General features: G+C 31.9%; 1 protein-coding gene across 1 annotated transcript; it reads right to left on the bottom strand.

Moving 5' to 3' along the window:
* Positions 1–23663, bottom strand: Phb2 (prohibitin 2). Its single transcript, XM_076476010.1, has 8 exons — positions 23433–23663; positions 21261–21342; positions 19338–19417; positions 18895–19019; positions 18438–18623; positions 8126–8233; positions 4814–4891; positions 1–2581 (listed from the first exon to the last, which is right to left on the bottom strand). The coding sequence occupies exons 1-8, from the start codon at positions 23566–23568 to the stop codon at positions 2477–2479; spliced, it is 900 nt and encodes a 299-aa protein (XP_076332125.1). The 5' UTR covers positions 23569–23663; the 3' UTR covers positions 1–2476.

The following is a 23663-nucleotide window of genomic DNA, read 5'->3' on the forward strand; positions in this document are numbered from 1 at the left end:
AAGATCTTCATGTGTATTTATTTATTATATAAAACAAACAATTTTAAATTTATAACAAGTCACTATGCTAGAGAAAAATATTCATTTTTCAAAACACTATCACTCACCAAGTTTAGAATTAACTTTCACATGATATACTTGTATGAATGTAAAACCACCTTAGCATAATTTTACTAGCTTTTAACAAGTATTTCTTTGTGTAATTCATTTAAATCTTACAATATTAAAAAGGCCACCTTTAAAGTGATTTTCTTTTTTGTATGTGTGTAAATCATTGTATTGAGATGGGTTGGAGAAAGTATTAAAACTAATTATGATCTGATCAATACCCTTTGTTACAAAACCAAAAACGTGACTTGCAGAATGAATTTGAACATTAAATAGAGATAGGCATTTAATTTTATGACAGTGTTTCCATGGAGCCTTTTTTAAGTGTAACATAACATAGTATTTTCTAACACAAGTTTATGAAAAACTAATTCTGTTATGCTAACAATTACCTCCAGGGAGGCAGTTAAATTTAAAGATAACATATGAACTTACTTTTTACATCTCACACTATTTTATTTTCATTAATTCCTAGTAATTTCAACCCACTTATACACCAGGGGAAAGATTTTAACTGAAACTGATCTATAATTTTCTAATAACTTAGAAATTATAATCAGATTAATATACCTCTAAGAATGTACAGTCATTACAAGATACATGTCTATTAATTTTGAAAATAATCTTAAACTTTTCTAAATAGATGAAAGATTACAAATTATTTAATTGACATAAAACAGGCTACTTCGTAGTATGTGGTGTTGATATGATGTCCCAGCCTCCTTCCTTAAATCAGGTTCATACATTATATACTCATTTTGTGATCTGTAATTTCTTGTTTGATGAATTATCAACACGTCTTTCATGATTTTACAAATAAATTTTAACATTTAGACAGTGGTAACTGACAGGTTAAAAATGAAGTCAAATTTCATCTAGTGTTTTAAGGGTAAGCAGTTAGATGAGATTTAAAATTAATTACTATCAAACTACATTACTTTGGTGTACCGTTCAAAAGTTTTAAAAGTTCTAGATAATTACATTTTCTATATCATGCAACTCGCACAGTTTTGTTAACTCATTTCTGGTATTTTCAAAAGATAAAATGTTTGGCAACATTTTATTAGGTTGAGGAATAATTCGTGAGCGTTTTTAAATAAATTTCATTCAAGCATTACATGCAAGACTATACAATACTTCAATGCATGAACACATTACACCCAAAACATTTATTATGATACTTTATTTCATGTAATACCTAGGTATATAGTATGCATTGTTTTAAACGAAATTGCAAGAAATTAAATGCAAAAAGCAGATGGTGTCGAAAATGCTCTATTTTGTCCACTTGACATTCCACTTAATGAACTGAAAATGAAAGCAAAAATTAAAGACATATGAAAATCAAACACACCATCTATTAGAGCAAAAAATTATCTACCAAATGACATGAAATATCTTGCAAAAACGTTTCATTTATGAATATATTTTTTTAACTTGAAAAAACGCTCACGAATTATTCCTCAACCCAATACTTATAGAAATTATTTGGAATATTTTGTTGTCCGAATTGTTTTTCTTTTATCATACTTTAATCCCAAGCTTGCATTTACTAGTATTCGTGATTCACATTTCCAACATTTAAAGTCTGGATCACCCAGTTTTCCTTACATATCACAAATCTAAGATTTTTAATTTCAATACAAGTGTCAGCTTTTTTGTTCTATAGATGATCTATACATGAATCAATAATAGTATTTATGGGAATTTAAGATGGATGTAACTCAGGGTTTGAAAAGTTTCACATAACAAGAAAATAAAAATTTAATAGCTTATTAATGTCACACCAAGTAGCTACATATGATAATTATAAATCAACGTTCTGTCAAAACACATCATTATGCTTATAAATCTTCAGTTTACTATTACTAGAACCAAAGCTGTGAAGCTGGTTGTTTATGTTGGTATCTTGCACATCAGCTGTGTACACTCTTATTTGCCAAACAACCATGAAATTAGTTTTGTAATATAGCAACAAAAAACAGAAAACAATTTAACTGTATATGAAACGTTCTACAATATAGTTGTAGAAATAACTAGATTCAATTTATTAAACATGACAATCAGGAACTAGGATTTACAAGCTTTATAATTTTACTTCCATTTACAAATAGAGACATTAATGGTTTGTGCAGACGATCTACTCAAAAGCTTTTAAATTTCTAATTTTTGGAGTATACAGAAATCTTGCATCTCATCATACATGTTAGATATAATTCAAGTTTTACTTCAAACCATAATATAGAAACACTGTTTATATTTGAAGTTATAATAATGTTTCAAGCTTTAATTACCACCTTTTCTCCACATCTAACTGCTTGTTCACGGTTTTCAGTTGCGACCAAACATCTGTCAATTACATTAAAATCTACTTCTTTCCATCAGGTAGCTTTTGAAGATCATAATCTTTATCAGCAATGTTCAACATTAGTGAACCAGCATTTAAGTACACTCTGTTCTGAGAGTTAGCAATCTATAAATAAAACAAAATACTTTGTTGATAAATGTTACTAAAACTATGAACTTGACAGTCAATAGTAGTTTCCAATAACTACACAGTTCCATATTAATGAGTATGCAAGTTAAATGCAAAAATGGGTCAGCAATTAAAACTAGAATTATCCTTGTATTGTTTTAATACCCACTAGTGTCATATCAAACTGATGCTTTAGATTTGGTCTGTACATATCACACACTAGTATGAAACAATGAAAAACAGTACACCTCTTCTTATCACCATCACACATATGATTAAGTAAGTTCTAACATACATATTATTTAACACTCATAACAAATTAGTTTATAGTAATTCTTTCTGTTAGAAAACATAAAACTACTGCCCTCAATTAGTCCAGATAAACTAAGAGAACAAACTGACCAATTCTTATTTAATGTTGCATCATCTCTCCTAATAAAAAGGGTGGTTTGTTTAAAGGATTTGTAGTGGCAATCTGCACCACCCATCCTTAATTTTGAAGTGATATGGGAGGTAGCGAGTTAAAATAACTATTGCAAGACTATCGTTAGATTTGACTGACACTTCTGATTTGCCTACAGTTCCAAAGTGCAGAGCACAATTTCGGTTTTTGCCAAAAAAAGGATGCAAGTCAAGGAACCAAGCTGCATGGTTACAATTGGGTCTTAGAAAAAGAGTTTGGAAACAAGCTTAGTGAAACACCTTGGAATGTTACACCATACAAGCCTCTGAACAATATTTTATCTCTGAATGCAACACATTAGATCTATATCTGTAGCTAGACTTTAACATACTTTTATTTTATACTGGCTGGTCAAATCATGCTAGCATAATTAATACAAAAGCAGCTGTATCCTATTTTATTATAAAAATTATTTCATCTCTCGTGACAATGTATTTTATGTATTTTTTTCCAGTGACGTGCATAAAAGCAAACATGTTTGTACCTATCTGTAGACTATTAAACTAATAACAATACTATAATCAAATCACAAATCCTGAAATAACTGAAAGTCAATCAACAAGAATTATTCCTGAATAACTTTGATTCTTTTAGTGATCTCTTGTAACAAGAAAGACCGTTTCCCTGTAATATAAATAATGTATGTACAAATATACTAATATCATTCCTCTATCCATTCTCTTGAATGCTATCTCATTTAATATATCCACTATAAGTAACATACATTAAGTGAGATGCCATATATAGCATTGCACTTAAAAAAAAAAAAAAAAAAAAAAAAAAAATCCATGGTAAATACAATAAACAGCCTTGATTGTATCACTTTTATCTACAAAATTAAAATTTTTTCATGGCATTCATACTATTTTCAATCACAAAAAAGTCGTAATATTAAATTTTCTGTAAATAGGTATGATTTATTTAAAAATATAGAGAAACCACCTTGGTGACTAAATAAGAATCCATTAACTGATCAAGACAAAATTCAAAGTATTATCACCATATTAATTACATTAATATGAAATTCACTTACCTACTAACTATTAAGTTAATGCATTTTAGCAGTGATTACATAATAATTCACCAACATTATCATCTGTTACTTTACATGCCATGTTTTTTAAAGGTTTCATTTTTAATGATGTGAACATATTTTCCAGAAATCACAAAATACTAGTAGTGTTGTTAATGGTAAAACTAGATTCCACACAATTCAAACTGGACTATCCACTTTCAATATAGATTGTTCATAATAAATACATATCCATTTTCACCTAAGTTCATTAATTATGTCTAAATCAAGGAAAAACATTTTGTTTTGCATGTGGGAATTATTTTCGTCATTCAATAAACCTGAATAAATAAAAAAAATACTGCAATGGTACATACAGACTCAAGTATCGAATAAAGTAACAAATTATTGTTGCAATTCAATTCAGTTAAATTTCATGATGAAAGTGTCTTTTGGCTCATTACTGAACTACATTTAATAAATTTCAAAACTGTTAAAAGAAATCTGCAATTCCTTTCTTAATTCTGATAGATTTAATACAGGTTAATTACATCTTAGTGTCCCTGTTATGAGCATTAAAAATATTTCAAAAATACAAATGTGGGTGATAGTGATTTTTGTTTGTAAAATTTTGCACATCTATTCGAGGGCCACCTGAACTAGTTATCCCTAATTTACAAGCAACAGACTAGAACTAAAGCTAACCACTCTACTGTGTGGTTGAAAATCTTGCAAAGCTCAGGAGTGTACTTACTGTTCTTGCAATGTTTTGTGCAGCTCGGATTTTTCTTAACTTCAGGTAGCCTGGGTTGAGTGTCAGGGCTTCTCCTAAGTAGGTTGAGCTAAGGATGTTCATTAATAACACAAAAGTTTGTATAATATATACTAGACAGGACACTGCAGAGAAAATACCATACACTTATAAGGTTAAGGCTGTACAGACTAAAACTTGAACATAACAAACCTTATCAGGTAGGAAATCACTAAAAGTCTACTTGTTTAGCAATTAGATTCATCCTCTGGTTATGTATATATGTACAGTGTGCAGCAATATAATGAACAAGCTTATCAATTTGTGAAAATGAGATTAATACAAAACAGAAACTTTAGAGTTGCATCAGCAAAAAGACTGCAATGTAAGCATCAGATTATTTATATATCTGCTACCAGATAAACTCTTCCAAAGTATTGCAACATAACTGTAACCTTAAATATTTTACACATGACACTATGAATTTATTGTACATTTTCTTCCTTTGCAGTATTTCAACATGTAGTTTGGATAGGTAAAATGATTTGTTATCAACTGGGAATGAATAAATCAAATAAAAAGGCCTAAAAATATACACACAAAGTAAGCTTGATAAATTCAAAATATTTAAAGAAATATAATAAATTGCCCTCAATTGCCTCTCGTAACAGAATTAACAAAACAAATACACAATTAACAAGTGTACTGAACTATTCTGTTTATTCTACTTCACTGGAAGAAGCCTACGAGTCAATATTTTCCTTTATACAAAAATCCTGCTCGTCATCTGCCTTAAACTGTCCTGTACTTACAAACTTCATTACAATAATGCAGCACACAGTGAAAAATTTACACAACCTTGTATACAAACTGGTGAATCTAACGTAACTTAAAGGACATTCATATTAACCAATCAAATTTAAATATAGTTACTTGATTCTCAAAGTTCAGGTAATAAAGTTTAAAATTACCAAAGAAAGGTAATTACCTAAAGCAATGTGATAATTAAAATACCTATTTTGCATTAGCCATATATTGCAGTAAAACTATTCATTCAATCCTTATGTATACGTATAAAACAAACCCATCTTCAGGAAATAACTGAACTGCAAAGCATGTTGTAAACAGAATGTTAACTTTATAGCTTTAAAGCTATGAGAAACTCAAGTTAACTTTGTTGCTACACTCCTTTACAATGAAATTAGAACTTGCAGGATGCAAGGATTGAACCAAAGAGCACTACTGTACAACAAAACTGCTTGGGTTTGAATTGTTCACACAATAATTTACAATGCAGCAGTATAGAAGGTGCATTCCCACTATGGAAAATGAAGACAGGAAAACAGCTATCCAACACTGACTGTTATTTTGAAATGTTAAATTTATTGGTCAAAAACTATATTATTCACAATCAAACATCAGAGGGCACTAGAAAAATTACAAAGAATGACATCAGCTGCATTAAGAAAATAATACATTCATGGAAGAGATACAAAATAATCAGAATAACCATGGGTCAACAGTATTTGTATCTCAAATGAAAATGTTAGTTTATCTGGGTGTCTACTGAAACTTTCTGCACTGATAGAATACAAACACTACACATATTCTCCTTATAGATTACATAGCAGAAATTTTACATTGGCAATTGGTGGTGTCATCAGCACAGAGGTAGTAACGAATGATAAAAGAACATGTAAAATCATTTAGTCATGCAGCCAACTATTCTTTGTTGGTTTCACATTGTGGAAGCAGCTAAAAAGAAGCTCTTATAGTTATCTTTTGAATTTAAATTAACTACTCACTAAAGACAGTACACAGCAACGAATCAAAAATGCATGAGCTATTAGTGCATTACTTTGCATTCTTATGCAAATATAGTTTATACAGATCAGAAAGAGTGAGAAGTTTGCTGCAAAAACAATAACTGTAAATGGATTTTACCATGATTAATACAGTTCATCGTATATGGATTATATGTTGCAAAACACATTTTTGCATCCAAACTGCATATTAAATTGAGCATTTTTATTGAAGCACTTGTACATTAAAAACAATAGATGTAATCAACTTGTAATCAGTAGCAGCTACCATAGTCAAACATCAGTTGGAAATGTACTTTAAGTTGGTATAATAAATACACTAACAGTATGTTATGGAATGATAAAATGCTTTCTTCTAATAATATTTAGAATATTGTATATATTATTGAAAAACTGCAGTAAAGCAAGGTTTGGAAAAGTTGATATAACTAATTCATCCAATGAAGATGTAATTTGTAAACCAAAATTTGCAACTTCATGAGAGGAAAAATTAATAAACATTTAAGCAAGTTTAGCTTATTATTTTATTTCATAAACATTATATACTCAACTTACTTTCATAAAAATACAATAATCTTGTAACTAGAACACGTTACAGTTATATATATTACATATACACACACACACACACACCATCAGATTACTAAAGATGTCATCATATCCACTGAACACACCGATTTAAACTGAAATACTTATAGCAGATAGTATATAATGCATTAAGAGGTAGAGAATGACTTAACCCTACCTCTTCAAAGGTCTGCTTTACTTTAGGCATGTGTTTACGGCAATGAGATAATTGCCTTCATTCTCAATACCAAGATTCACAAACCAGAAGTATGCTCAGGTTAATACATCACAGTGGCTTTCTGTACAGTTAGAATCATCATGTGGTGTACTGATGTGCAAGTAACATTAAAACAACTTAACATCTATAAATATACAATTTAAGAACAAAAATAGCAATTTCATTTAAATTTCTAATCTTACAAATTATTTCAAATTAATACCTATGGACCAAGGATGATGTATATCAACAACAGTACTGACTTCAAGTTCACAATGGAATGCTATCATACAGTAGTACCACCCTTAGATTTAGGTAAGTACCATCAATAAACAATACTAAAATATGTTATAAATTAATTTTACTAGAATGGTAATATTTTAATACATAAATACAGGGTGTTCAGGAAGTCACTGTGCAGTTTTATCTGTTAATAAATATACAAGTGCACAGTGACTTTCTGAGCACCCTGTACAATGTATTTATTTGAATAATTTTGGGACCAGTTAACAAAAGACAGTAGTACTATAACAAAAAACTGAAACTCAGATTCAATTATAACAATTTACAAGTTCTTGACAATGTACTGAACATGTAGTTATGAGATGTACTGCTGATTGACTAGTACCAAAACAATTCATTTATATCAGATGACATCCTAAAATTAAACCTAGCTTGTTGTGTTTATTGTAATAAACAAAAGGATATCATTTGGGCAGCTGCTGCTTCACCCTCAGCTTGCACAATCTTCTGCTGACGTTCCTGTTTGGCTTGTTCAACAATAAAAGCTGCTCGTTGAGCTTCTTGTTGAGCAATCTGTAATCATGAAGATAATCACATTACTGTCATAAAAAACACACACACATCACTTCTTTTAAGTGCAATTAATACATGTTTGGCTTTGAATGCTTTTTAGATTATTTAGTAACACTAATTCCACTGCTATGAAAGTTAAAAGTGGTCAGTTATAATGACTAAATATTCTTGTGAAAAATATTAAATTAAACATGCTAACATTCAATTTATCCAAACTGTGCATGTTCCCATTATTTTACTAGTTGAATTCAATAAATAAAAAAAAATTACTAGTTTCAGTATGTCTGACCTCTTCATCAAGAAAAAAGTTCATACTTAACATTAAAAAAATATCGAACTTCAATAGAAGCATCTGAAGTTGGCAATTACAAGATCATGCAATTCCACCTCCATGTTTCAGATACAAGTATCTTTCAGAAGGAATATAACTAGGGCTTCTACTTTTCAGCTTTAACCAACACTAATTTGTTTTGTATTGGTTCGTAATCTATCAAATTAATATTCCCCCTCCAAAAAACATAAATGGCTATTCAATTCACAGTAACACTCTGGATTTCTCCAGTGAATGTGCTCACGTTTTGACCCTTTCCCTTACAAACTACATACACATTTCTTCTATTAGTGGCAAGTTTTTTTGTTGTTTTTTTTATAATTTCTTATAAAAGCTGCTCTTAGAACTTCAACATGAACAGAATTGTTTTGTATTTGTTATTACTCTAATAACAAAAACCTAGTGTGCAGATGACACAGTATATATCAGTATAATCATTATGCTACTAAAAGCAAAAACTCCAAAAACAGTAATTTTTTGGTATCTACTATATAGATATAAATGAAACCCCACCTCTAGAGAGAGAAACAAAAAAGATTGAGAATTATCAAAAAAAACTAAAAACAGCTAGAAAGTAAATGCAGATCTAATAACAAACACTGAGAAGTCAAATATAATAAACCTAAATAAAATATTTAAAAGTCATTTAGAAAGTACTTCCATAACTAAACCTGCAAACTCCTAAAGTGTATGAAGTTACTACAATAATATCAACACTGAGCTTTCAAAATTTCACATTAATCTGACACTTAATAGGTCCTCCAGTACAGATAAACAATGGCTCAGAAAACCATGTTTAAGTACCAAAATCATAAGACTACAAAATACTACCGTGGTACATCATCTTAACTAACTTCAATGACAATGGAGCTAATGTAATCCATTTTTTTTTTCACAAAGAAATGGAAGACTAATTTTGAAGATTCATTAGCAGTTTGTATGGTACAAGTACACACATCACCACCAGATTACTATAGATGTTATATCCACTGCCTACATTGATTTAAACCAAAATACTTGTAGCAGATAGCATACCACACATCAAGAGGTAGAGAACAACTTAACTCTACCTCCTCAAAACGTCCGTTTTACTTTAGGTGTATGTTTACAGCATTGAGATAGCCTTCATTCTCAGCACCAAGATACACAAACCAGAAGTATATTCAGGTTAATACATCACAGTGGCTTTCTGAACAGTTAGAATCATCATGTGGTGTACTGATGTGCAAGTAACATCAAAACAACACATACAAACAGACAATTTAAGCACATAAACCCAAGTGTAAAAAAATAGTTGTTGCAGTTTAATTCTAACAAGTAGCAAATTTAAAAATGACTTCAAATGCAATACTTCTGGACAATGGATAACTTTTACCAATAAGATTACCAACTGAAGTCCATACAACAGCACTTCTTAAAACTATGAGAAATCAGCAAACCGTACAAAACATGTATGAGGTAACATTGCAACAACAGGAATTACTTCAAATTAAAAAGTAAAACAAGAATGTATTTAGTCTATTTAGTTTATTTAGCATTACAGAAGTTAATTTATTGAAAAACATTTTATACAAAAAAAGACAGTATTAAACAAACAAGAGGTGATGTTGCCAGAGTAGTTGGTTGATTGGTTGGTTTGGTGTTTTATGTGGCAAAGCAACTAGACTATCTGCCCCAAACATCCAGTAAAAAAAAAAAAAAAAAAAAAAAAAGTTATAATTAAAGTAAAATTATTAAAAATTCATAAAAGGAAATTAAGGTAAAACAAGGCAAAGTTTATTTTTTGAATTGAAAACAAATAACATTAAATTCAATTTTTACATCTAGTCTACAGCAGTAAGAGAAAAACTACAATAATACAAGTTGTAAAGGATTTTCTGTACCATAATTGTAATTATCATAGCTCCCTAGGAAGATTAACAGGCAAGTTCAAAAGCCACTGTTAGTCACCTAAAGTTGGCCTTTCCAATCCTGACTGGGTTATCTGACATTAGTGCCACTTTCTAATTTCAAATCGAACTAAATGTGCTTTTAATCTTAATAGGGAATCACATTAAAAAAGGTCTAATGTGTAAATTAAAAAATAGCATTAAAAAGATTAATAGCCTTTAAAAAACTAAAAACATTTCTATTAACACCATTGCCATTAACACTGTGATGTTATTAACATGTTGGGACAAAACATGTTTAAAATGGTGCTGTTGTTGAGAGTCATAACAACAGAAAGACAGTAAAATGTGGCTTTTTTATGACTTGAGTGTTACATAGACAACACACTGATGCATCAGTCCCAGATAAAAGAAAACAATGAGTAAAAAATCTGTGACCAATGCATGGTCTAGTTAGAATAGCTTCCTCTTTCAAATCCTTATGAAAGAAAGATGGCCAAAGTCCAATAGAGGGTTTTATTTGGAAGAGCTTCTTTTCACATTGCTCACTCAAAGTCAACTGCCAACTGGCACACAGCCGAGCCTTAAATACAGGAACAGCAGTCATAGCGCCAAAACAGACAGATTTAGCTCCAGTGTCCGCAAGCCCATCCCCATGAATACCAACATGGCCTGGTATCCAGAAAAACTGGATAAAAGTAGATGTTAAAGAGAAATAGGCCAGTCAGTTTTGAATATCAGAATGAACAGGGTAAGAACTAACATCAAGCAATTCCAGGGCCAGTAGAGAAGTAAGCAAGTCAGCATAAATAGTGAAATTTGAGTAGTGCTTAGCTTCTAAGTGATCCAAGGCAAGAGAAATGGCATACAGTTCAGCAAAGTGCATTTTCTTATATTGGGTTGAGGAATAATTCGCGAGAGTTTTTTCAAGTTAAAAAAATATATTCATCAATGAAACGCTTTCGCAAAATATTTCATGTCATTTGGTAGATAATTTTTTGCTCTAATAGATGGTGTGTTTGATTTTCATATGTCTTTAATTTTTGCTTTCATTTTCAGCTCATTAAATTGAATGTCAAGTGGACAAAATCGAGCATTTTCGACACCATCTGCTTTTCGCATTTAATTTCTTGCAATTTCGTTTAAAACAATGCATACTATATACCTAGGTATTACATGAAATAAAGTATCATAAATGTTTTGGGTGTAATGTGTTCATGCATTGAAGTATTGTATAGTCTTGCATGTAATGCTTGAATGAAATTATTTAAAAACGCTCACGAATTATTCCTCAACCTAATAGAAAAGCCACACTGGGCTATCTGCTGAGTCCACTGAGGGGAATCAAGCCCAATTCTAGCATTGTAAACCCATAGATCTACTGCTGTACTAGCAAAGGGGGCTGTTCAGCAGTGAACACAAAAGCTGTAGAGAAGAATTTGCACTCAACCAGCAGAGCCTGCAGAATCATCTGATCTCAAACCATCTGTTTAAATACATATGGAAGGATGGTTCAAAAGATGTTCAACAAATAAGAGACAGTATTTCCAATCAGGAGTGTCTGCTTTTCTCAGATGACTTAAAGCTAGGTCATATGTGGAGACTGTAATAAGTCATGGTGGGATGGGCTGACCAGTCAATACAGTAATGTTATCCAAGGACAGACCCAATTCACCCAACTGTGCCTGGATACAAAGGCCAAAAGGAGCAATGGCAGATCATCTGTTCTGAAAAACCATGGGCCACCAAGGAAGAAAAAACACAACAAAAGGTGGGATGCTTTGGTAAGGAAAGAAGTTTTGAACCATATATTAAAAGAGACTTGAAAATGGCAGAAGTGCAAAGAAGGTTCATGAGATGACTGAGTATAAGCTCTGAACTGGAAAGTGCAAAGAGCCCCAGAGCAGAGCCAAAGTTCCCGATGATGAACAGGGAGGGTCCAGCATCTTTAAGGATGAGGTCCTTGGAGAGCCATAAACCAGTGATCCATTGTCTAGTTTCAATCAAATACGAATACGATATATCTTTAGCACAGAACATCAATCCTCTCCCCAAGTGGTGGAAGAGAGGACACAGAGGATGTTCAATGCTCTTGTACCTTTGATATGTGGTCAGCTTACAGTCAAAGATAGGCACCAAGAACTTTGTCTCTGGGACCACAGGTAACACAATATGGAGTTCAGGATCAGGATGAATACCCTGTTGGAAGCAAAAGTGCATGCAAATGGTTTCAGAGAGAGAGAGAAAAAACTTAAAGCAGTTTGCTGGGGTCCACTTCAGTAAACAATTGAGGACAATCAGTAGCTGTCACTCAAAATACCTCATGTTCGATGACTGACATGAGATGTGAAAGTCATCGACATAGAGCCTGATTCCAACAGTAAGAGGGAGTTAAGTGATGACATTAATCTTTATACTGAAAACTGTGGCACACAAAACTCAGTCCTTAGAGATTCAAAGTTCCTGTAGAAAAGAACAGGAAAGTGTTTAACCCACACGAACTTTCACTTGCCTGTCCATTAAGGAATTTGTAATAAAATGGGCAAATGGCCATGTAATCCATACAAATGGAGGTCTCACAAAATGCCATACCTCCACATTGTATCATAAGCCTTCTCAGTGTCAAAGAATATTGATACAAGATGTTATTTAAGAGAGGCTTCTTTGATTAACATCAAGTTAAATCAGTTGCTCTATGGTGGAGCGCTGTTGTTGGAACACCCGCACTGGGTGGGCGAGAGAAGCTTGTTTGAGCCGAGGAACCAAACATGATGAGCATTAACCATTCGCTCCGAGATCTTACCAAGACAGCTCATCAAAGCAAGTGGATGGTAGTTTGAAGGAATCTTGGGATCCTTCCCTGGCTAAGAGAAAAGTAGGACAATTGCCTGGCACTAGGTATCAGGAAAAACATTCTCCTGCCAGATCCAGTTAACAATCAGAAGAATAGCAAGAGATAGATGGTACAGCATGTCATAGTGTGCATCATCAGGTCCAACCAATGATCTACCAAACCAATGGTCAGTGAGTTCCACCAGTGTAAAGGGTGGATTACGGAGACAACCAGATCAAAAGGAAAGAGGTGATCACTCTGTCCGAGTCTTGATGGCTAAGAAGGTGAAGGAAGAAGCACAATTATATTGCCCACAACTTTGGAACTGGTGGTAGAAGATATATTGGTTGTAAACTTAATTCAAGAGTCCTTCTGGCTTTGACGTCTTGCCCACTGAGTATGTGCATGAACCTGCTGAAAAGCGATGCAATGCAAGAGTATGGGATTCCTATAAAAAGTATCCCAGGGCTGTTTTAGAGCCTTCCGTGCCATGTTGCAGACAGGATTCCACCATGGATGAGGATACCGTGGAAAACGTGTTGAGGTTTTAGGAATACATTGAGCAACTGCCTGTATAATACAGTCAGTTACTGTTGCCACACAGTAGTGTACTGATGGCTTACAGACAATGGCAGGATCAAGTTCTACAAGAGCAGTGAAAAAAAGGGCCAGTTTGCCTGATCCAGTTTCCATCAGAGCATGCAGGTGGCACTAACCATTGCCATTCTCTCAAAATTATAGAAAAATGATCACTGTCTTATGAGTTATTTTCAACCCTCCATGTAAAGTGGGAGAATAGTGAAGAGGAGCAAACAGAGATCAATAGCAGTAAAAGACAAGACTAGGTGCATGAAAATAAGAAGAACCACTGGTGAAAAGAGAAAGGTTGTGATCAGAGAGAACACACTCTACAAAGAGATCCCTCCCATCAACATAAGCACTTCCCCAGAGGAAACGATGTCCATTAAAGTCTCCCAGAATTAAAAAGGCAAATGGCAGTTATTCAATGACAGCATCAAAGTCTGATTGATCATAAGCCTTTCTAGGCAACAAGTAGAGAGAACAAACAATGATGGTACGACCCAAGGAAACACAGATGGCTATAGCCTCCAAGAGTGTATTGACTGGCAAAGACAGGGTGAGCACATGCCAATCAACCAACACTTCCACCCCTCCATTCACTCGTCCATCACACAGCCTGTCATTTCTGTACAAAGAAAACTACTGAAAGGTGACTGTATCAGCTGGTTTCAGAAATGTTTCCTGTAAGGAAATACATACAGGATGGTAGGAGGCAATCAGCACTTCCATGTCATCCAGATTAGAATATAAACCTCGACAGTTCTATTGTATCAAGGTGGCCATTTTTATTTACACATAGGTGAATTGGGTGGAGAACCCTTCTGTTTACAACCATGTCTTTTTTCTTTAGTGTTTTTATTCAAGGGAGGTTGATCAACTTTCACGGATCCTGCCCTAGGTCAATTAGGCAGGTCTCTGCTGTTGGAAGAGGATTCCAGCAACTCAGGACATGAATGAATGATTGTTTTGCATCTTAAAGTGGGAGAAGATGTACCCAAGGAAATGTCCATACCCAGAACTATTTCATTTAAGTTTTTATTTGCAGGATCCATAATAAAAAAAAGGAATATTTCAGTGCCCACTGACCCCACCCACAGTGAAGCCCTACGAGGGGATATACTACAACCCCACACAAGGACACTGCAGCAACACCAGGGTTTCATGAGCACTATACTCAAAAACCAGCATCAGGTATAATGTCCACAACACCTGTTGAGAACATCCAACACTGGTAGTTGGTTGACCCTAGCCCAAGTGGACCAGCTGATTGACGCAGGGGGCCTTTGCAAGGCTGCCCATCTGCAGGAATTCAAAGCCAAAGTTGTATGTTAGGGTTGGACTCCTCAACCATCAGGATCCTCTCCTCCCTTCATAGGTCACCACACACAGATAACACATGGGTGGATGTTTAGATCCAAGAGGAGGTAAACTAAAAGAACAGAACCTTCCCTGGGAGGTCCCCTCACCACGTACAGGAATCCACACAGAGAGTTTGCCAGAATAGAAATAATCTTAGGGCTGATTAGGTAGGTAGCTGATAAAAGTTTATTCAGTTGCGAGTAGGATCACACCAGCAGTTAGATAAAAAAAAAAATACTTATCTCTTAAACAGAGAGAAATTTTAGTTTGCATTTCTAAACAAAGGGTAATTATTGTCATATTTAGTTTGATGGAGATGCTCACCTTGTGTACAAGAGATGCAAGTTAAGTTTATAATACATTTCATTGTTTTAGATGTTATTTGCCCACAAAGTACAAGCTTCTTACTGTATTATGGTGTTTACTAATGTTACTTAAACTGGGAAAAGGTATTCATAAAATAGTTAATACCAGCAGTTGGGCTTTTTTTTTTTTTTTAACTTATGCATAATTTTGTAATACCAATTTTTAGTTCCCCTATTTTCTATATTAACTGCATAGAAGGTTGTAATGATAATATATACTTTGTATCTTGTTTCAAATACACTGTAGATTTTGTGTGTTTAGTGGCAATAAATTTAGTTGCAGTGAAGATGAAGTAGATCACACAGCTTTTGCAAAGTCAAATTTTCATGTATACAATTGTGTAAATACAATCAAAATAAAGTTTTAATTACATTGTTCTAACATGTTGCACTAACTCAGAAGAGTGAGCCACTACTCCTAAGCTGAATGAACATTTTTAAAATGACATGAATGAATTCATTAGATGCCAATGTCATCTGAGAGTGAGTGTACAGTTTTAGTTGTAAAACAAATCTTGCAACAACAAAATTCATAAATTTCCTGAATTCTGAGAAAATTTAGAAACAGACATTTCTTTTCTCGTGCAGTTGAATACATCTCAAAAATTAATCATGAACTTGGAATCTACTACACAGAACCTCTGAAATAATATAAATTGTTTATAATTAAACTGATAATGTATAGATAGAGCCATTTTCACATTCATGAGTTACAAACTGATAATGAACAGGAAAGTAATTATGTTAAATTGCTTCTGAGCTAATTACTAGACACCATAATAAGTCATCTTAACTAAATAACTTTCATATAAACAATATAGTTTTCCTATATGCAATACAAATAGTTCAAGCTATTAAATTCTATCAAAACTGATATCCTGATATTTTGTAGAAGATTGTTGAAATGTAATTTTAATACTGAACAAAAGACGCTTCAACCCTTTCAACATGGGTTCAGTCCCTAGGACCAACCTCAATTATTCTATACTGGACATCCTGTGCTTGTTATAGTTTATACTATTACTTTTAAAGTATTAAGCATATCTTTACAAAATTTGGCAGCTTACCAGTAAACATTACAAGGTTTTCATATACTTTTCTTTTAATTATTAAGTGTTATGGTTTAAGAAATATTTTTCATATGCTTTCATTTTTACATGTTGCCCATCAAACATGCAAAGTAATTTTCAATTTGAGATGAAAAAAAATACTTCTACTCAGAAAATTTTCAAATTTCAAACAAAATCTTTATACTGTCCAAAGGTTTCGTAAGAAATAGCTTCATATCTTCACGCTAGCTTAATTAATGAATCTTTATGGGTTCAGATGATTTGACAGATATTTTAACTGCCATATAAAATTGGAAAATAAATACAAATTATCCCTTTTACATTCTAGAATGATTGCAGTTTATAAGAGAACAAATGTTTAGACTAAGTATCTTAAATCTGACAACATTATACATTTATACAGATTTATTATATTTATTACACTGACTTTTCAGCCATGCCTAGCTAAAACACAAGTTACAATGTACTCATGTTACCACATCCAATATAAAACTGAACTTTGATTTTTACAAAGTGATCCATATTGGCTGTGTTTTAATGGCCTAGCCTTCAGTAGAACACATTTCAATTATTACAAACTGTATACATATATAGATTACTATTTCCAAGCTTGATTTTCTTAAAACATAGAATAGTAAATACAGTAACAAAGCAAATGATTATTTCTTCTAGTTACAATCTTTGTACCTGGTTGCTGCTTACCATAAATTAGCAAGCCTTAAGAAACCATGCACATAGAGGATGTGAAAAAAAAAAAAATTTGTTTTAGGTTTTATATTTAAATAACCAAAAAATCATAAATGCCCTCATCAATACCATTATGATATAAAGTTTAATAACTAAGTTGTATTTGTATTTACAAAAAAATGAAATCTTGAACAAGCTAGAGATTCAATTTAGCAGTACAAATGTTTGTCTCAAAAGAAAGGATGCCATTACATTTGAAAATGGCAAAAAAAATCACTAGGAAGGCATTCTGAGCTTCCAATTGCTTATTCACGTCACATAAGTGAATATATGAGGGATCATTTTCAAAACAGAAAAGAGTGGGGGCCCATCACAATCAATTCACTCAATACAGCAATATCTCAGCAAATAGAAAAGGTTATTTTATATTCTACCTTGTCAATATTGGTAAGTTCAGTTCTTAATTTGTACAAAACTATATACTTTGTTCTTTCACATCAGAAAAATATAATTTGAGCCACTGCTATGTTCAACATATGACAAAAATTTTCAGGTGTATTTGATATTTATTTTTAAAGTAAAAATTAAATAATTTATAATACGAAAATTTTAACTATAATTTACAGTGTGATACCAAACTCAAGGAGATAAATTCTGAAAACAGCAGTTCAATAAAATATTTTAATGCAAGTTAACAAATGTGATGACATGGCCTTTGACCTGGGATCCATCATGATAGGGTTAGGGTAATTATTTGTTCTTAATAGAATAAATTTATATTACCTTTCTATTGACACCTTTGTTATTAAGAGCTGCAGATTACAAACACAGTACATCATGTTAAATAGCATTTAGTAGAAGAAAACAGCCCAATTTATACAAATTTCTATAACTCTACTGTGAAATTTGATGCAGGTTAAACTGATAGGGAATTTTGAAGTATAAAAAGAACAGTGTAAATTTAAAATGTAGGATGTGGTGTAAACAGCTTGGAGTGAACCTTAACAAATAAAAATTTTAAAAATAGAATCACTACAAAAACATTTAAGCTACAAGTTTTGAGTAACTTTCATTTTCATAACACTTGCCTGCTTGGCTTCAACAGCTGCTGAATATTCCTTCCCAAAACTCAGTTCAGTGATAGACACATCATCTAAAATAACATTGAAGTCTCGAGCTCGTTCCATTAACTCTTTCCTCACCAACAGCGACACCTGTTGACGCTGGGTGATCAACTGGGAAGCATTAAATTTTGCAACCACACTTTTCAATACCTAATGCAAAAAGCAAGAAATACAAATAGATTAACTGAATAAAGAGAGATAAAGAAATTACTAAAGAGTAAATCAGGAAACTTGCACAATCCTATAAACTTTATAAAATCATTTATAAGTTTAGACTACATTTCAAATATATTTTGTGGTTCCAATTTAACAAGAATTAATTCTCTTTTAAAATACTGTGAATATCTTAGAAGGCACTGTCAAAAACACTACTTCCAAAACAAGTTAAATATTACCATTAAATTTTGAAAAAAAAACATACTTCATTACAAATAGATGGCAAGACACGTTCATCGTAATCTGTTCCTAGCATTCGGTAAATATGAGGCAACATGGTAGCATCTGGTCTGGCCAAAACTCTCAGGGAGATGTTAACCATCTGCAAATCTAAATTTGCAAAAAAAACCACACAATTCAATGTATTTTCTACATTCTACAATAATAAACTATTTAAATATCTAATCAAGTTAATGTTTTTCGTAATTGAAAAATACATACAAGTTTAATTCTTAAGTCAAAAATGGCTAAGTATAACACATACATATTAAAGATAAAAGCACTTTTTCAAATAACTTCCATATTAAATCAATATAAAATGAAAGCTAATCAACTTATTATAGTATCTAAAAATAAAACAGTAACTTAGTAGGCACTACTTGTTGAACCTTTATATTAAAAGACAACAAGTTATAAAATCTAAGTCACCTTTACTCCCAGTTGGAGAGGAAATTTTTCTTGGTTTAGCTCGAATGTCATAGATAATAGGATACTGTAACCATGGAATTCTAAAAGAAGTAAATAAAAAAAAAAAAAAATTCACTATTAATCTAAGGAAAACGGAAATGAGATAAATCACTAAAATTATTAGCCATAGGAAAAAAAAAATTTACAGTCATGAGAAACTCATATCAAAATACAGCACAACTAAGTTCAAATATTGATCAAATATCTTGGGTAAAGTTTTTAAACAAAAACCTGTTTATATTTCTATAAAATACAGTCAAACCAACATTATATTACATAAGTTAATCTAGTATTCAACAATTGAATTGTAGAGTTGGATATAAGTGTTTATTCTATGGTCTTACTGTGGACCACACCATCTGCTTCATAGCACACATTACAACAGCCACAGTTAAGAACCAAATTACATTATTTCTGTAAATATACATTTTGTACCAACCAAATGATTAAAAAAAATTAAAAATTATAGGTTCTTTGAACAATTGTGTGTATTTTTAAAACAGGTTTTACATGTTTGATGGGAGGTCTAATAAGTTTGTCCCCAATTGTCTTTCAGATAAATTATGGATCCTGCTAATTCTTTCATTATCTAACCTAAGAAAGCACACCAAAAAAAGATGGCATTTCTCCTTCTAAACTTCTGTATTAAGAAATTTATACTTTTTTCAAACATCTCATTTACAACTTCAACTATCATTTGCTTTCATTTCATGGTATTGGAACTAAAAAAACACTAACTTTATGAAGTTCAGCACCTAAGAGACAAATTTTAGTCCCAGCCTTCCTGTGGTCTCTACAATAACTATTAGTAACACAAGTCTCCCACTTGACTATCTCATCCCTCCTTTTCTTTCTCTTTCTTCTTACTACTCTGAACTAGAGAAACCCCAAATTCTAACCCCCAAAGTAACTTTCACCCTAATTATCCATTTCCCATCTTGCTTCACTATTTTTAGGTCTCTAACAGCACAGTCTTCTTCAAAACAAACTTTTCTTCAAATAAGAAAGTTATGAAATATAATATTCTCAAATGGAACCCATCTTAGCACTGACTACACCTTGTAAATTACACCCAATTCATCCCCAAGCTACTTTAAACCTTAGTTTTACTTATCTTTATTCTCTATTACCATTCTACCCACCTAATAAATTTTGTATGTCATGAAAAGTATATTATTTCAGTCTATACATTAAATATTAGATAATACTAACAATAAAATCCCTTAAGTAACAGCTGGTATTAATTACCAGTACCACACCTACATGTACATCAAATTACAATATACATCTACATACCAAATGCTTATGTTTTAAAATTGGGCATCTACCAATTACACAATTTTAATTCTTACGATAAATAAATGATCTTTACTTAACTAGCAACTGCAAAAATTCCTCATTTTTAATAGAATATTCCAGAAGTTAATTTCATTATCCCATAAGAAAGTCCTTGTGCAACTAGTCACAACTTTAAGTTAGGCCTATCTGGTATTAAGCCTAAGGCTTAGCTGTGTGTTTCAGAAGTACAGTGTACAATTCTATCTTAGCTAACCAAAATAATTACACTAAATCTTAATAATGCCAAAGTAATATTGACCTTCTTAAGAAAAATTTTATAACCTACAAGTATTTCTAATTACTGTCTCAGCTCTGGTGAAAAATACCCCATTTTAATAGTTCTTTCAGGGACTTTTTTTTTGGTCAACTATTTGATATTCATTACATAAAATTACTTAGTATGTGGCTGCTATCACTAGTAAATAATATAAAAACAAACCTTTAGCTTACAAGTTAATGAAATTATAAAATATTTGTTTCTATGTCACTATAATATGGAATTTCTGAAACTCAGTTTTACATAAAACTTTGCACATCTGATTTTACCTGAAATGCAGGCCCTCTGCATATATATCTCTCTGAATACCTCCTATTCTACTGAAGATTATAGCTCTTTGGCCACCATCAACTGTCAAAATAGAAAAAATTTTTTTTCAATTGAGGAAAAAAAAAAAAAAGAAAATTTAGGTTTCACACACATTGTTTTGGTCCCAGTATTTTTTTTATTTGGAAGCACAAAACATAAAATTTAGTGACAGTGTATTCAAAGAGATCAAACCAGCTAAGTGAACCTTCTACACATCTTACAAGGTTAGCTATGCAGAATTTTATCACTCCAGTGCACATGTGATTTGCACCTGAAATGCAAGCCCTCTGCATATATATCTGAATACCTCCTATTCTACTGAAGATTATAGCTCTTTGGCCACCATCAAATGTCAAAACCTGTTTTGATAGTTCTTTCAGGGAATTTTTTTTTGGTCAACTACTTAATATTCATTACTCTACATAAAATTACTTAGTATGTGGCTGCTATCACTAGTTGTTTTAATAGCTCTCCTTTCAGGGAATTTTTTTTTGGTCAACTACTTGATATTCATTACTCTACATAAAATTACTTAGTATGTGGCTGCTATCACTAGTTGTTTTAATAGCTCTCCTTTCAGGGAATTTTTTTTTTTGTCAACTACTTGATATTCATTACTTTATATAAAATTACTTAGTATGTGGCTGCTATCACTAGTTTTAATAGCTCTCCTTTCAGGGAATTTTTTTTTGGTCAACTACTTGATATTCATTACTCTACATAAAATTACTTAGTATGTGGCTGCTATCACTAGTTGTTTTAATAGCTCTCCTTTCAGGGAATTTTTTTTTTTGTCAACTACTTGATATTCATTACTTTATATAAAATTACTTAGTATGTGGCTGCTATCACTAGTTTTAATAGCTCTCCTTTCAGGGAATTTTTTTTTTGGTCAACTACTTGATATTCATTACTCTACATAAAATTACTTAGTATGTGGCTGCTATCACTAGTTGTTTTAATAGCTCTCCTTTCAGGGAATTTTTTTTTTGTCAACTACTTGATATTCATTACTTTATATAAAATTACTTAGTATGTGGCTGCTATCACTAGTTGTTTTAATAGCTCTCCTTTCAGGGAATTTTTTTTTTTGTCAACTACTTGATATTCATTACTTTATATAAAATTACTTAGTATGTGGCTGCTATCACTAGTTTTAATAGCTCTCCTTTCAGGGAATTTTTTTTGGTCAACTACTTGATATTCATTACTTTATATAAAATTACTTAGTATGTGGCTGCTATCACTAGTTGTTTTAATAGTTCTCTTTTCAGTGATTTTTTTTTTTGTCAAATGTTTAAAGCTACTGCACGATGATACAAAAATACATGGTAATACGAGAGTACTTATAATAAGAATGACTACATGAAACATGTTTAAGATATGGAAAACAATCCTAAAAGCAACATTAGTTTTCAATAGGATGAACAGCTTATGAAATAATATGCATTATTGAAATTTTAACACTGTTCCAATGGGAAGGTCACACGAGTTGAAAGGTCAACATAGTATGTACAATGTTTAATGCATAGTGTTCCCTTCAAGTTACTACACATTATGACTTGTTTGCAAACACTATTACTATTGCATTTTTAAGAAACACAAAAATAGTAAATTAAAAATTAACAGCACGTTAATAAATATAAATGCATTTCATTTAAGGTAAATTTCAACTATGGCCCCCTTTGGTCTATGAATCTCAAAGTACACGGACAAGATCGACACAGTTGGAACTAACATACAAAAAGTGTTCCACAAAGCAAAAACAAAAAATCATTCTAACATGGGAATCTTTATTTTAAACAACGAGAGTACCCACAACAATTAGTCCAATAATTACATTCGCTTCCGACAGTTAATCTCTTGAACAATATGGCGGATCTTTTGAGCCAACATACTTGACTCTATGCCTGCTACAATTACAAATACTTAGTTAAATGTCAAATTTTAACTTCTTTCAAGAAATTATATTTTTCTAAAGCTAAATATTTTTATATCATTAATAACTGAACAGCCATTTTTATAAAAATTAATCAGTAATAATTACAACTAGTAGCACTCAATCTATAAATACGATGCACTTACTCGCTGAAATAAATTATAGCAGCATTACAACTAGAAGCACTACTTACCTGTATATATTGATTTTGAAATTCCATAAGCTAAGCCACCTGCAGCTATTAACAGTTTAATTCCTGTTCCTAAACCATGTGGCCCTGTACCACCTGTACTTATCCTCCCTGCAAAATCTTTTATCTTTTGAGCCATATCCACAAATATTCTTCCTTTGCTTCTGAGCAACTATTGTCCTCCCCACAAACAGAACATGTATCTTAATGCGCATGACAAATTATCGGCATCTC

This window comes from Tachypleus tridentatus, chromosome 13, assembly GCF_004210375.1.
Source record: "Tachypleus tridentatus isolate NWPU-2018 chromosome 13, ASM421037v1, whole genome shotgun sequence".
NCBI lineage: Eukaryota > Metazoa > Arthropoda > Merostomata > Xiphosura > Limulidae > Tachypleus > Tachypleus tridentatus.